Consider the following 15153-nt stretch of genomic DNA (forward strand, 5'->3'; position numbering starts at 1 on the left):
CCTGTCACTTACTGAGTGCTGCATCTGTCACTTCGTTGTGCCATTATGTGAGAGCTGCAGTTTCTGGCTGATCATTTTTCACTCAATCCAAGAGCAGCAGTAAAGGAGGAGATTTCCTTTGTGCTGCAGGGGAAGTGCAGGGTCTGCTGATAGAATGGGAGGTCGAAACAGAAACAATTCCAGTCTGGGGAACATTAGGCTCTAATTGGATTTGTCTGAATCATAGAATCACTGAATGGTTTGGGTTGGAGAGGACCTTAAAGATCATCCAGTGCCATGGGTAGGAACAGCTTCTATTATCCCAGGCTGCTCCAAGCCCTGTCCAACCTGCCCTTGGACACTTGCAGGGGTGGGAACAGCTCCAGTTTCTCTGGGCAACCTGTGCAGGGCCTCAGCACCCTCACAGGCAATGATTTCTTCCATAGATGTCACCTGAATTTCCCTTTCAGTCTGAAGTCATTCCCCCTTGTCCTGCCACTCGAATTCCTGATACAAAATCCCTCTCCAGATTTCTTGTAGTCCCTTCGGTCCTGGAAGGTGCTGTGAGGATTCCACACAACCTTTTCTTCCCCAGGCTGAACAGCCCCAGCTCTCAGTCTGTATATTTGGGGTATATCTGGATATATTTTGTATATTTTGGGTATATCTGGGTTTTTGCAGTGCAGTGCCAAGGGGCCTCGGGGAGGAGCAGCCCGTGTCCTGTGGCTGCATAAGCCTCTGATTGTTCCCTGTGCCATGGGCCTGGGAACCTCTTCTTTCTCTGCCATAATTAAATTTAAAAAGTTTGGAAAATACTAAGCAGGGCTGGAATGTTTGGCGTGGTCTTGCTGGAAATGTGTGTTGGTATATTTTCACACTCCTCCCACAGTTGTCTTTGTGGTTTATTGTTGTGTTTTTTTGTTGTTTGTGGGTTTTTTTGGGTTCCAGCCAGGAGCTGGGACCAAGCCAGGGATTTTTCTTTCACTGCATTCAGTGCTGTTTGTGCCACTCTTTAGTCTCTTAATTACCCAATCTTTGGTTCATTGTCCTAGAAAAGTTCAGTCCATTCAGCAGGATTCTGCTCCGTGCTGCTGCTGGTTCCATCATGTGGGAAATAAGGAATTTGAGTCAGCTCCCAAAATTTCACTTTTTGTCCTCAAAAAGCCAGGCTGGCAAGGAGAGGTGGAGGTGCACGGTCTGGCTGAGGAGATTGGGGACTTTGGGTGCATTTGGCAGTGATGGGGACATTTGTGACACAGATTCCTGTGTGGAATTCCAGGGTAGCAGGTGCCAGCTCAGAGGCAGAGAAAGACAGTGCTTCCATGGGATGAGGCTTGTGAACAGTGCATTAAAATTCTCCTAATGGGAGATTCTCATCTGCAGCCTGCCAGGGTCATGCTCTAAATTACTTGCAAAGGAACTGTAAAGACCCTGATGTAATTTATTGAGCAATAAAACCCATTAGAGGTAACATGAACCGGTAATTCTGAAATGAGAGTGCAGGAGAGGTTGTGCTTCATCAGTGAAATGTAGGTAAATCTCTTACAAAAAAAACAACCCAAAACGTGAATAGTGTCTCGTTTTTACAGGGGGGGAAAACAGGAAGAAAATGTGGTCTGAAGAGGAACAGGATATTTTGATGCATTATGGAAATGCCTCATAAAATCCTCAGCAGGTGGAAGCAGTAATGGGCTTAATACACCTGTGGGAGGGGAGGCAGGCTTGGGATCCTTTTGTGCTGGAAATGGGAATCAGAATCCTAAACCTTGGCAACTGGGGATGCTCACACAGATTTACCCAGCCTGTGGTGGAACTCAGGTGGTTTCATGAGCCTTTTTACAAGTCACCAGTGTAATGAGACAAGCTTTTCTGATTTTCTGTTTTTCCTTCCAGGATTTTTGCTCTTTAAAGACTATTGCATGAATGAGATCGATGAAGCTGTCCCTCAGCTGAAGTTCTATGAAGAGGTAAGTGCTGGTGATGGAGCTTTGGGGCTGTGCAGGTGGTGAGGCTGAGGGAGACTCTCCTGCTCCATCAGGGAATGCTGAGAGGAAAGGACAGGATCCATGATGTGAAGCAGTGTGGACTGGTAGAAAAGGATCTGGGATGATATTCCTGGGGTTGGGGGTGACACTGAAACCCTTCAGATCTTTCCCAGCAGCCTTTTTCACCTGTAGGAGAGGCAGCAAGGTACAGCTGGAGGGGACTGTGGAGGGATGTGGGGTGGGAGCTGCTCACATATTTCAGGAGCTGCTGTGACAGGGCTGCAGAGGGGACACGAGAGGTGGCTTTGGATGGATGAGTTGTGTCCCTTGTCAGGAGATACTCTGTGAAGGAGCTGACAGGCACTGAGCAGGGCACGTCCCAGAGCATCAATAATTCCAAGGGATGCCCTGACCCTCCCCAGCTTCTGCTGCTGCACTGTCTGAGCTCCATGGCTCCATTCATTTTTCCCTGTTACATTTGTGACACTGAATAAAACCAAACCCCCAGTGAATCCTCTCCCAGGAGCTGATTTCAGGGCAGAAATGCCCATGCCTGATGCTCAGGGTTCATTAGAGCTGGGATAACCTTGGCTGCCTCACTCTTGAGCTGAGAATTTAACTTTTTTTCTTGCTATCAGCACAAACAACTGGTATCAGTTTGGAGATCAGTCCTCAGCAAGACTCCATTCCCCCCCTCAGATCAGATACTTGCTGTCAATAAAGAATCTTTTTCCATCTCTTTATACACTGAAGATATCACTGTCATAAGTAATCCGAAAAGGCCTGTTGTACCAGATTATTTAGCAAGATATTTTTGGCTGCCTCTTTATCTCTGAAACAATTCAAAATTGTATTTTTAGGTTATTAGCAAAGTGTTGCCTCAAAAGAATTTCAGTGCTTTGTCATGTACTTCTGGAAAAATCCCATTAAAGATATTTAAAGAGAGGTTCATTGTGTTTTCCTCTGTGACATACCGGATCCAGGAGCTTTTCCCTTTTTTTATATATTTGATTTACTTGCTGCATTTATTACACATAGAATAATCTGAGTACATTGCTACATTAAAAATTGCTTGATGTAGAAGAGCTCTGTACTCCAGGGATTTCATATCACTGCAGCTGGAGTCACGATCAGGCATTTAACAGGATGAGTGATTCATCCCGATCGGTTTCAGAAGGAAGAGAAAAGAAATTAAATGAAAAAGGGGGGGGGGGGAAAGGAAAAAAAGAATACTTGAAATACTTGAAAACAAATGCATTCTGATCCTAATTTTTGAGGAGATCCTTTTGATCTCTGGGGAGCTCTGTTGAGACCCCTCAGCACTGGCTGGGGAGTTGGGTCCATTAACAACCAAACACTGAGGCATAGGAGGTTGTGCTCAAATAAGACAATCAGATATCCATCAGGCTTCCTCCTGTACTGCTAATTATTTTGTGTCATTGCATTAATTAAAAGTGTTTCTTGGGCAAAGACGTTTTGAGTCATTTTAATTATAAATTGGTATCAAGGGGGAAGCAGCACAGATGGCAAATTGGGGTGGGACTGGTGCCTTTATCATGTCAGCAAACAAGAGGAGTATAGCTAGAAAGATACTGAGTTTAATTAATGTTCCACCTCCAGAGGTAGGTTGGTCCCAGTTTGTCTCTTGATAATTGAACTCGGTGATCTTGGAGGATTTTTCCCACCCTAAGCAATCCTGGGATTCTGTGGCACAGAGCAGATCTGCTCACTGCCAGGTATGTGGATCCCAGCAATTCACAGGCTGATGCTGGGAAGGTCCAGGAACTCAGAGCTGAGTCTTTCCCCTAAAGATCTTGTATATTTTTTAAAAAATTGTCACTCCTGGAAGAACTCTTTCCCTAAATATGCTCCAGAGGACCCTTGGACTCGGTGAACTTTTTGTTCTGGTTGTCAGGTTTTGTTCTGTAAATGAACCATCTGGGGTTGCTGTTGTTTCACCTGGAATATGCTGATCTCCTACAGCACACCTGAGGAAACTTGATGAATTTTGTAAAACTGTCTTTCAGCCGGTTTAGGGTTGTCTTTCAACCTTTAGGGTTCAAATCCACAGCATAGCTGAATTATGTGAGCATTTTAAAATGTTCTTTATATTCTTTCTTGGACATCTGTACCTGATGTGCTGTGGTCCAGGAATCAGGGAATTTTTGAGCTGGAAGAGCCCTTTCAGCCCATCATGTCCCACTGTCCACTCAAGCATTGCCAAGGCCACCACTGAGCATGTCCCCAAGTGCCACAACCTGTTAAACCCCTGCAGGGATGGGGATTCCACCAGTGCCCCGGGCAGCTGTTCCAGGGCTGAAAAATTCCAATATTAAAGGGAAATCCCAGCTGTAACCGTGCCGGTGCAGGTGATTTTTCATCCATAAGGAAAACAATAAATTAAAACTTCAGCCAAAGTCCTGTTTTGACCCAAGGAGTGAGAAATCACAAGAAAATGTTTGGTGCTTGTGCTGCAGATCAAGGAGTACGAGAAGCTGGACTCGGAGGAGGAGCGGCTGTCGCGGAGCCGCCAGATCTACGACACCTACATCATGAAGGAGCTGCTCTCCTGTTCCCACGTGGGTATCCTGCCCTTTTCCCCCTGCCTGGCAGCATTTCCCTCTGAAGTCTAGGATTTTTTTTTTTTTTTTTTTTTTTTTTTTTTTTTTTTTTTTTTTGAGGTGTAAACGTTGGTGCCGTGCTGCAATTTTTATTAAGCGTAGCGGCACTCAAAGGAAGTATCAGGAGGTTTATCTGGTCTGTGTTTCTTTAGACTAAATGTCTGTTTTTAAAAGGATGAAATAAATGTGTGTGTATAGAGATGTGGCTAAAGTCACTGAAAATTTCCTCCAGCTGAAGTTTGGGCCCGTTGATCTGTTAAAAGTTTCATGTGCTCTCATTTGGAAGAGGGATTTGCAGGGTGTTGTACCCTGGGTGGAGGGTTTAAGCTTTTATTTTTTTCTTTTTCCCCACAAAATGCAGTATTTTATTAGTAGAAAGTCCATGTCTGTTTCTGGCTCTGTAGCTGTGCCCTGTAAATGGGATTTTTCATGGATTTGTTAAAGAAGGATCATCACCCCCTTTGATTTTTACCTTCCTCCTCCTCAGCTTCCCTCTCCTGCCTTTCTGCTTTGGAATAATCCTGTTACTGGATCATTCTGCACGTTTCACACAATACTCACTCTCATATACCTGTGGGAGGCCCTATTGATTCCCCTTGGGGTTGGTGTTTCCATGTGGGGGAAAGAACAACAGTGCTGTGACCTGAAATGAAACTCCTGACAGTTTCAACTGCTTAAAATCTTCCTTTTTCTTTTCCAAAAGCCTTTCTCAAAACAAGCTGTAGATCATGTACAAACACATTTAGCCAAGAAACAAGTGCCAGCCAGCCTTTTCCAGGTGAGCTTTCACAGTCTGAACATTCAGCTCCTCTGACAGAAAGTGACTTTTTAGATACTGTTTAAAGAGACAGAATAAATGGGACTGGTGCATATTCTGTGCTGTAAGTGGGATTGAAATGCTTTTTCAAGTCAAAATTACAATTTACTCTTCTTATCTATAATATTTTCAAGCACCTTTAGGAAAGCAAACTATACCTTGGTGTGTGAACAGAAGAATTTTTATAGTTGTGTAATTTTAAGCCATTAAATGATTTAGAGTAAATCACTTTCCATCAGGAAGATGCTCATCCTGTCAGGTTGAACTGAGCTGCAACAGTGGAGAAATTGTCTTATCCATCGTGGGGGTGTTTGTAAGCTTAAGTGACTTTTATCTAAATCTGATGTATTTTTATATGCTGAAAAAACGTGGAGGTTGCCCTTGCCTGGTGTCTCTTGTGCTCCTGAGCTGCTCTGGCTGTTGCCATGAGCTGGAAAATGGTGATTGCAGTGCTGGGTGATGTCTCAGCACTAACTGGGGGGAGGTCGGGCCATCACACACCCAGGGGAGGGATTTCCTGGAAAAAGTCACCTGTGATTTCAAGGTGCTGATCTCTCAGTAAGGACAGAGAGGAGAGAAGCACCACAAAGATGAGGGAGCAGCTCTGGGAAGTTTGGTTTCCACAAGGGTGACAATTTATTGTTTAAATGCATTTGAAGGAAGAGCCTTTTTGCCCCCACACCCCTTAAGGTTTTTCTAGCTCATGAAAATATTTTGTGTTTGAATTCAGGGCATCTGCTTAGATTCCAAAAGCCAAATAAAGCTAAAATGCTTCATTGAGGCTTCTTAAGGACAACCCAGGAGCTGTGTGGGGCCAATGAGAGTTCTGTGTAATGGATGGGATTGAAAAAAAGCCAGTTATTGTCTGCTTAAATATTAATTGTGTTTCCTCACCCTTTTTAGCCATATATAGAAGAAATTTGTGATAGTCTCCGAGGAAAAATATTTCAAAAATTTATGGAAAGGTATGAACATGGAATATTACCTGAATTATCTTCCTAATGTAGTGGGAAGCCAAGTCCTTTCAGTACTGCTGTAAATAAGGCTAAAGATGTGTATTAATGCTCAGTTAATCAAATGGAATTTATCAGGAAACTTTGTAAATGCCCAGCTGTGTGGGATACCCTGATCAGTGTCAGGATGTGTGAGTAGAAGAGCTGGAAAGCTGAGGGATTTCTCAGTCACAGCAGGGAGAGGTTGGAGTTTGGGCTGTGAAAAGGCACAAGTGGGGTTTTGGGGATGTTCTGTGGGTGCCCATCTCTGGTGTGGGACTGGGAGACCCAGTCCTGGTGGTTTGGGGCTGGGCCCCTCAAAATGAAGGTGTAATAAAGAATTGAAGGCACAAGTCTGGCTCAGCAGAGCAGCCCTTTCCTGCTCCTGTGTCTGGCTCTGGAAGGCTCACCCAGGAACACCCAAATCCATTTTCTAAACTGGTTTGGTGCCATTCTGTGGTAATTATAAAAATGCCTCCATAAAGCTATTATTTCTTACTTTGAAAATAAATACTTAATTATTCATGTAGGAATAAGCAACTATTTTATTATTTTTTCCCAAAGCCTGTGGTATTGCTGATGTCTTCCCTATTTTAAGATAAAATGAGTTTAAAATGTTCCTTGGAGTATATGGAGGTTCATTAACATAGATCAAGCTGCCTGTATTTTCTTATAATTATCTTTCTCTTGATGTAATTTAAATGTTTGTTAGTTCCAAACGTGGCTGTTTAAAAATTGAAAACCAGATTTGAATGGTTGAAAACCGTGCAGGAGAGATGTGGGGACACACTGAGCACTTCCAGGGATAAGGTTATCTGCTCTCTTTCTCTCCCAAGGATGTAGAACGTGGAGTGTGCTCTGCCTGGGAATTGTTTTTCTTGGTGGGGGTAAGATTACAGTTGGTGAAAGGAAGGCTGTCATTTATTAAATACCACCCCACGCCCTAGCTCAGACTAGATTTTAAATATCAGAGTCTTGACATTTCCTGTAATACTCTACACAATAGTCTCAGACAACTTTTAAACTTTTTTTTTTTTCTTTTGCAGTGACAAGTTTACTAGATTTTGTCAATGGAAAAATGTAGAGCTAAATATTCATGTAAGTACTTACAAGTATATTTATCTTGTCAGAGGCTGATACAGGAAAGAGAATGTTCAGTTTTGAATGCTGCTCTGCAAAGGCCTCATTAAGGAGGGTGGTGGATGTCATTGCTCTGCTATTCTTAGGCACAGCCCTGATGATTCCTGTCTGGACGTCCCCTCTGCCTTCCTCAGTTAATAGAATTTTGATTTTTTTAATGGCTGAAGAGCTGAACTGTTTATCAGCCCCAATCCCTGTCCATCTCCCTTTCCCCTTCCAGTCCTGCTGTGATCCCAGCACCCTCTGAGCCCCTTCCCTTGGCCTCTGCTTTTGTCCCTCTGCACTTCTCTGTGACAACTTGGGCTGTAAAAATAGCCCTGAATGAGACTGGCAGTTTTTGGGAGCAACAGCCTCATTCCCCTTGTTGCTACTTCTCACTCTAGTGCTTCCAAGTACATGGAAATATCAACAATAAGGGGCTCCTTTTCCAACACAATAAATGCTGTTGAGTTACAGTTGAGGATCTCACCACATTCATGGATCATTTAGATGTTTTCACAGTAAGTTTTTTTAATGCTGGAAAAATGAAGGTTTTGTTTTGTTGTTTCTGTTTCCATTTGCAGCTGACCATGAATGATTTTAGTGTACATAGAATAATAGGAAGAGGGGGATTTGGTGAAGTGTATGGCTGCAGAAAAGCAGACACTGGAAAAATGTGAGTATCACACACTCTATGGCAGAGGTGATTGTAAACTCTGCACTAGTGAGGAAATCCTTCCAATCATTTCTTAGGAAATCAGTGGAAAGCAGCATCATGTTGCTGTGAAGTTCTTTGTAATGCAGATTTATCCCCAGAGGTTCTGATTCCTGGCTCACTGCAGGCTCAGTTTGCTCCTGGATCCTGTTCATGCCATGCAGGGGCTCACAAAGCTCCTGGGCACATGGAAACGTCCTGTCAAAACCAGTGGAAAATGCACATGTGTTAAAATCAGGTGTGTGCTCCAAAATTCCCAGGATCAGAGGCTGCCAGGGCAGAGTGATGTCCCTGTGGAACCCATGGTGGCTGCTCAGGTGTCACCTGCTCCAGGTGGAGCTGGAGGTGCTGCAGGAGCCTGTCCCAGTGCTGGGCAGTCAGGGCTGTGCCAGAGCTCATTCCCAGCGTGCTGTTCCCAGTCTGGGGAGTTGCATCAGTGCCTGCTCCATGTGTGGTGAAAGCAGTGATCCCTGCTGCCATTTGGAAGGGGATATCCCACTTGTGCTTCTCTGTGGGAGCTCCAGGGTCAGCCCTGGGTGATTTTTTATTCTTTTTGTGATCTTTGCATTCACACACTTCCCCTGATCGTCAGATCTCCATTTCTAGGCATCATTGTCCCATTGTGTTCTGATCTGAACACCTGGGCATGGATTTAACCTGTTGTTCTCAATATCAATCCATTTCTTTATTTACACCCCACCCTTTCATCTTGCTTTTCTCTTAACAATTTTAGTCCACAGCCCATCCTTAAACATTTCCCTCCCAAGTGAGCAGGGCGTGTGAGAGGTGCCCTCTGTCTGGTTCCTGCTGGCTCCTCTGGCACTTGTGTGTGCCTGACATCCTTGATAATAATAAACTTCTGACTCCTAACAAGTGGAAGTCATCTTAATGATGCTATTATTATATTCAGTATTTCTGCAGTGACTTCAAGTATTTATATTAATGCTCTTACTAACAACACTGGCTTTATTCTAGCTTTGGTACTTTTTGTCCGTGTACAATTCATTCATTTGTCCATGTACAAAAATAAACATTTTATTTAGCTTGAGGCACGCTCAGCAGGCAGTTCTCACAGTCCCAGCCACCTCCCATGTCTGAGTAGAGCTCTGGCAGGAGGTGGATAAACCCTTGGGAAGTGAGAAGGACAGGAAAAAGTGAAGCAAAGGACAGGTTTTATCAGACACAAATAGAGCAAAGGGAAGCAAAATGTGGGAAAACCAACCTTCTTTTTCGAATTCGAAGCAAAACTTCAGATGAGGCTCAGCTTCTGGGTAGAGGTTTGGTTTAGTTCTTTCTTGATCCAAACCTGTGTGCCCATCCCTAACCCAGATCCCATCCCCTCCAGATGGCTGCCTCTGCTGCACTTAGAGCCTGCAAGGAGCGTGGGAAGCCTCCCCTGCCTCCCAGGTAACACCAGCAGTGTTCACTGAGCACTCACACACCTGGGGCTTCTTCAACCCCCCCTGCAAGCACCTCTAGAGAGGGGCCAGAAACTGGGTGCAGCATTGCAGGGAGAGAGAGAGAGGGACAGCAGGACAGTGACAGTCTTGATTGGGGACAGGTTCCCAGAGAAGCTGTGGCTGCCCCTGGATCCCTGGAAGTGTCCAAGGCCAGGTTGGATGGGGCTTGGAGCAACCTGGGATAGTAGATGGTGTCCCTGAATTTAAGGTCCCTTCCCACCCAAACCATTCTTTTTGTGATTTCCATCAGCCTTGAACATCCCCAGTGCCACTCTTCAGTCAGGGCATTATTTTTACTCACCCTTCACAGACTCCTCAGCAGGAGCACATGAATTTATTCCCAGTCTGGAAAGTTAAAATTCACCCTCACTCCCCCGCTCCCAGCACATTGATGTCAGGAATGACGTGGCTGTTTTTGGGAGCTGGAGCCAAGGTGAGGCCCCAGGGCTGGATGGGGATGGGCATTGAAGCACTGCTGTAATGTGGTGATTTCCTAAAAATCCATGGGTGCCCATGTCTAGGAGTGTTCTGTGGAGGAACACACGTGTCCTTCTCACTGATGTCTATTAATGAACTCACCCAACATCTTGGAAAAATACCCAGCCTGTATCATATCCTCCTGTGGTTGATGGTTGTTAGGGTAACATCCTTTGTGAGAAAAATTTTATTAATTTGTGTAGCACAGATGGTAGAAGACTAAAAAAGCTTTCTTGTGTGTATCTGACTTTTTCTTGAGTAGAAAGAAAATTAAGGAAAAAAAAAATACACGTAAAACTCAGTGTGTGTTCAAGATATTACTTTTCCTGGTAGAGCTGAAACTGTTGGAATTAAATGGAACCATGGCAGAATTTGTTATTTAATTCCTGTGGCAGATCCTTGCTTGTAGGTATGAGAAAATGAATATATGTTGTGTAATTCCTATTTCACTGTGATGGTTTGGACATGGAATTATTTGTTAAAGCACATTTCTCTGTCAGGAGGCTTCTGCTGGAAATGTGTTAATTCTGGGAGATTTTGGAGGTTCTATGTTTAGGCTGAAATGATGTTTTTAGTCCTGGGTTTAAGTCTTTCAAGAGCTTGCTTACAGCATCCTGTAAATGTGCATGACCTGACTGCCAGTGACTAGTCTTCACAGAGGAGATTTTTGGGGCTTTTTCTGAATGGTTGTTTTGGTTTTTTTTTTCAGGTATGCAATGAAATGTTTAGATAAGAAGAGAATCAAGATGAAGCAAGGAGAAACATTAGCCTTAAATGAAAGAATTATGCTGTCTCTTGTCAGTACAGGAGTAAGTATCACTATGTGATTCTTTCTTTCTTCCATATAATGTAAAAGCTGTTACATGTAATGCATATTCCATCAATTCCCTTGTGTGATATGCAAAAATTAACCCCCACTGGAGCCTCCTCCCCCTGATTCTTGCAATGTGTCTGAAATGAGGAGGGAAAAACCAAACTTGCTTGATCAGTTTGGGTCCTACAGAATGAGCATCTTTACTGCAGAGGCTTGTGGGGGTGCCCATTTCTGAGGTAATTCATCCTCCCACCCTCCTGACTTTTAAAATATCCTTTTAAAAGTATTTTGTTTGAAACTTTTCCAAAAGACGATTCTGTCTTGTAAAAAAGATTCCTTTTTTTTTGCTGTGGTTAGATAGTACTTTTGTGGAATCTAAAGTGCTCCTGCAGACAAAACTCCAGTTCATCTTCCCTTTCCTGTTACTCTGATATCCAATTTTTCCCTTTTTTGTTTTTGATGTACTTCAGCTGAGTCAAGGTGTACCAAGCCAGTCTGCCCATCTATTCTATTTATAAATTGGACTAAAATTAGATTAATCAAAATGTAAAGCTGAAACCATCACTGAGGTACAAAAAGCCAGCCCCTTCCTGATGTTGGCTCCCCAGCTCTGGGGCCACTGAGTGCTGGCTGAGGCGTGTTGGGCTCAGAGAAATTCCAGGCAGGATTGGAGATGGCTGTGCCCTCCTTGCAGTGACACCGTGGTTGCCATGGCTACAGGTGATGCTGCCAGGAAGGTTCACTTCCCTCACCTTGTGGTGCATGAATTTAAACCCTGGGTGTGGGAACACAGGAGCACAGCCCCCGTTCCCAGCAGGCACGGGAGGGATGAGCAGGGATCATGTGTGGTTTTGTTCCAGGCTGTGCAAAGAGCAGGATTGCCTGCAGTGACACGGAGCAAACAGTGAGCTTTGTCCTGAGACACCAGAGCTGTGTCCCCAGAGATCAGAGGATCTTTTCTGTGGGACAGACCTTGAAGATCCTCGGGTCCAGGCATTATCCCAGCACTAAGCCAAGGCTCCAGGGAGAGCTTAGAGCCCCTTCCAGTGCCTAAAGGGGCTCCAGGAGAGCTGGAGAGGGATTTGGGACAAGGGGGATTGGATTCCCAGTGCCAGAGGGCAAGGTTAGATGGGATATTAGGAAGGAATTCTTCCCTGTGAAGATGGGGGGACCCTGGCACAGGGCTGCCCCATCTCTGGAAGTGTCCAAGGCCAGGCTGGACAGGGCTTGGAACAATCTGGGACAATGGAAGGTGTCTCTGCCTGTGGCAAGGCATGGAACTGGATGAACGTAAGATCCCTTCCAAGACGAACCATTCTGGGATCTCTGATTTATCCCTTCAGACTTTTTAATCAAGTTGCCTGTTTTCACCAGAAAGAAGTTGTGGCTTGTCCATGTGTGTCAGGATTCCTGAAAACCAGTGGGGAGTAGGTCTGTAGTAGAGAATAGACAAGAAATCGAGGGAAATGAGTAATAATTTTCCCATTAACTTTAATTTGTGATTCTGTGGCTCCAGCACTGAATGTGGATTTGCATGTCTAGAGATTCAAAGAGAAAATAGTTCAGGAGCTGCTGGTGGAGGCAGTATTCTCACAGGCCAGCACACAGTGAGGCTTTGAGCAGGGGGAGCAGCAGGAGGAACCATTTGTTTCTTTTGTTAAGGATTTATCAGCTCATTAGAGTGACATTTCTTTCAGATTCTCAGAAATCTGAAGAACTTTGAAGAGAGGTTTTGTACAAAGTGCTGCTCATTCAGGTCAGGTACACCTGGGCAGGAGAGGCTGGAGCACTTGGAATATGCAGAACGAGACAGGTTTTGAAGGTGGTGGAATAAGAGAATTCCTTCCATCCCTGAATAGGAGCTGGGAGGCTGCAGTGGCACATGCTGTGCCCAGGGACAGCTCTGTGCTGCCCAGAGCAAAATGGAACTGGGAAGTCCATCACAGTGCAATTAGTCATTTAATTGGGAATCCAGATGTCTCTGCAAAATGCATAATAACAGCTGTGCAGATGACACAGCTGGTTGTGTAATCAGTTCTGTTAATCCACCTCGAGCTCTGGCATTCCCCAGCACTCCTGGAGCAGGCAGCTCCCATGCTGGAGTCGGTGCTGGCTGCGTGGTGGGAGCAGCTTCCCACATTTTCAGTGGGTTCAGGAGTACAGCAGGCACCTGTGCAGAGCATCTGGAGCCTCTTGGATGGGCCTGGTGGCACCAAAGTGGGCTCTGCAGGGCTCGGTCTCCGTTGGTGTCTTTGCTGTGTCACTGTGGTGTAACGGGGACAAACTGTCACTGAGCTTTGGGTTTCCTCTTCTGCAAGACACAGGCCCCATCTTCCCCTCCCACAGAGACCTTCAGGCTGGAAAGGCATTGTGAAATCCTTGGAAGGTCACAGAGTAGGGAAAATATTTTACTTTCTGTGAAAAGAAAAAGTATTATTTCATTTCTGTAGTAAGCCAGTATTTGCCTGATTTCTGTTCATAAACTGGAACATGGAAATCACCAAGGCACTGATGGACCCTGTGAAAGCAGCCAGTCCCAAGGTGCTTGTGGAAGGAAGTGGTTATTCCATGAATCTTTTCCTGAGGGTAGGAGGGGATCATTCCATCTCTCTGTTGCAAGACCAGGAGCTGTTCAGGGCTGTGCCTCCTCTCTGTTGTGGCTCCCAGTTTTTTCTTTGTAAAAAAAAAAAAAACAACTCAGCAGTTCATCTGCCTTACCCAGCTCTTCTTGAGATAATTTTACTGATGGCTGGGTTCAAGATTTCCTCCAAGGGATGATAAATATAATCCCAGAATATCCCCAGTTGGAGGCCCCTGCTCAGGACACTCCAGGAGTCCCACCCACCATAAGGAGATCAATAATCTGGTTTTTTGGAGCAGAGCAGGTACTTGGTTGGTTTTCACGTGTTTCAGTCAGTGACTGACACGTCTTTGAGTGACATATCAGGACAGAGCTGCCCTCCAGTTAAGATGGGACACAGCTGCTCTGTGCTCTGAACACCTTTGTCCCCTGTTTGCTGTCACTTTGTGCCCCAAAGCTGAGTGCTTGGCTTTCAGTGAAGAGTCAGAAGCAAAGATTTCCTCACAGAGCACTTTTTCATGTGCCAATGTCTTTAAAATATCACATTTCTACTTTTTTTTCTTAATGGTTGCTCTAATATTTTTTTTCCTTCCACATGATTTATTGCCACAACTTTAATTTCAGCAGTTCTCTGGACTCAATCCAGGATTGTTTGGATGTAAGGAACTCCTTCCAAACTGGTCTTAATTCACACATTAATGTCATAATGTTGCTTATTTTCATCAGAGCAGAAACTTGACTGCAATGAAGAATTGCTCTCCTGGGAAATTGGTTTTATTACTTTATGTGTCCTTTAAAAAATAACCATAGGGTGTTTTTTATTTTTTATGCTGTAGAATACTCTTTTGCCGTGTTTTTTTTGTGTCAGGAAAATACTGCAGTACAGTTTTTCTCTCTGTTAAGCAGGGAGGGAGTAGTGATGAAATTAGGAATGCTTGCACAAAAATGAGTTATGCATCACATTAACACTTCCAGATAACTTTTATTTTTAAAATCCATAAAAATATAAGCAAGCTATGTTCTGGCATAGAGAAACCTTTTTATTTGTCTATGTGTGGTGTTTAAATTCTACCACTAAATCCTTCTGGGTAATTAGATTGCTCTGAAATTTTAGGAGCCCTGCTTGGGGACACTTCTGAATTACCCAGTCGATGCAGGAAATTAAGTTAATAATTCTGCTAAAGCTTCTGTTGTGAAGTTAAGTGGCAGCTACAATAGTCCCCAACACAGAGTTCATAACCAGAGGTGGTATCTTGTGTTAGACACCACATCAGGCTCCTTATTTTTAGGGCTATTTAGAAATTTGAGGTTTTTTTCCTGGATGCTGTTCAGATGTTTCACACCCATCCCTCCCCTCTGCAGGGAGCATTTGGGGTGAGCTAAACATAAAAGTGCAGTTGGGTCGGAGCAGGGTGTCCCCAGGCACTGTGGGGATCCCTGGGGTTGCAGCCAGCTCTAGAAACATTTTTTTATTTCACCCTCATGGAAGGATGGAGGGGCTCTGAAGTGTCCCTGTCCCTCCCTTTCCTCTCTCCCCCGCTGCCCAAGGCCACCGTGTTTTGCTGTTTCTAATTTGGGACGGGAGCAAGTTCC

At 44.4% G+C, this 15153-nt stretch overlaps 1 protein-coding gene across 1 annotated transcript in view; it reads left to right on the forward strand.

Moving 5' to 3' along the window:
- Positions 1 to 15153, forward strand: part of GRK3 (G protein-coupled receptor kinase 3) — a 59494-nt gene that overhangs the window by 25666 nt on the left and 18675 nt on the right. Inside the window, exons 3-9 of the mRNA XM_014874878.2 lie at positions 1873 to 1946; positions 4442 to 4543; positions 5289 to 5363; positions 6306 to 6367; positions 7441 to 7492; positions 8098 to 8189; positions 10875 to 10974. Coding sequence (XP_014730364.1) covers positions 1873 to 1946; positions 4442 to 4543; positions 5289 to 5363; positions 6306 to 6367; positions 7441 to 7492; positions 8098 to 8189; positions 10875 to 10974 — 557 coding nt within the window. The remainder of the gene's footprint in view (positions 1 to 1872; positions 1947 to 4441; positions 4544 to 5288; positions 5364 to 6305; positions 6368 to 7440; positions 7493 to 8097; positions 8190 to 10874; positions 10975 to 15153) is intronic.

Source organism: Sturnus vulgaris, chromosome 19 (assembly GCF_052056855.1).
Source record: "Sturnus vulgaris isolate bStuVul1 chromosome 19, bStuVul1.hap1, whole genome shotgun sequence".
Classification (NCBI taxonomy): Eukaryota; Metazoa; Chordata; class Aves; order Passeriformes; family Sturnidae; genus Sturnus; species Sturnus vulgaris.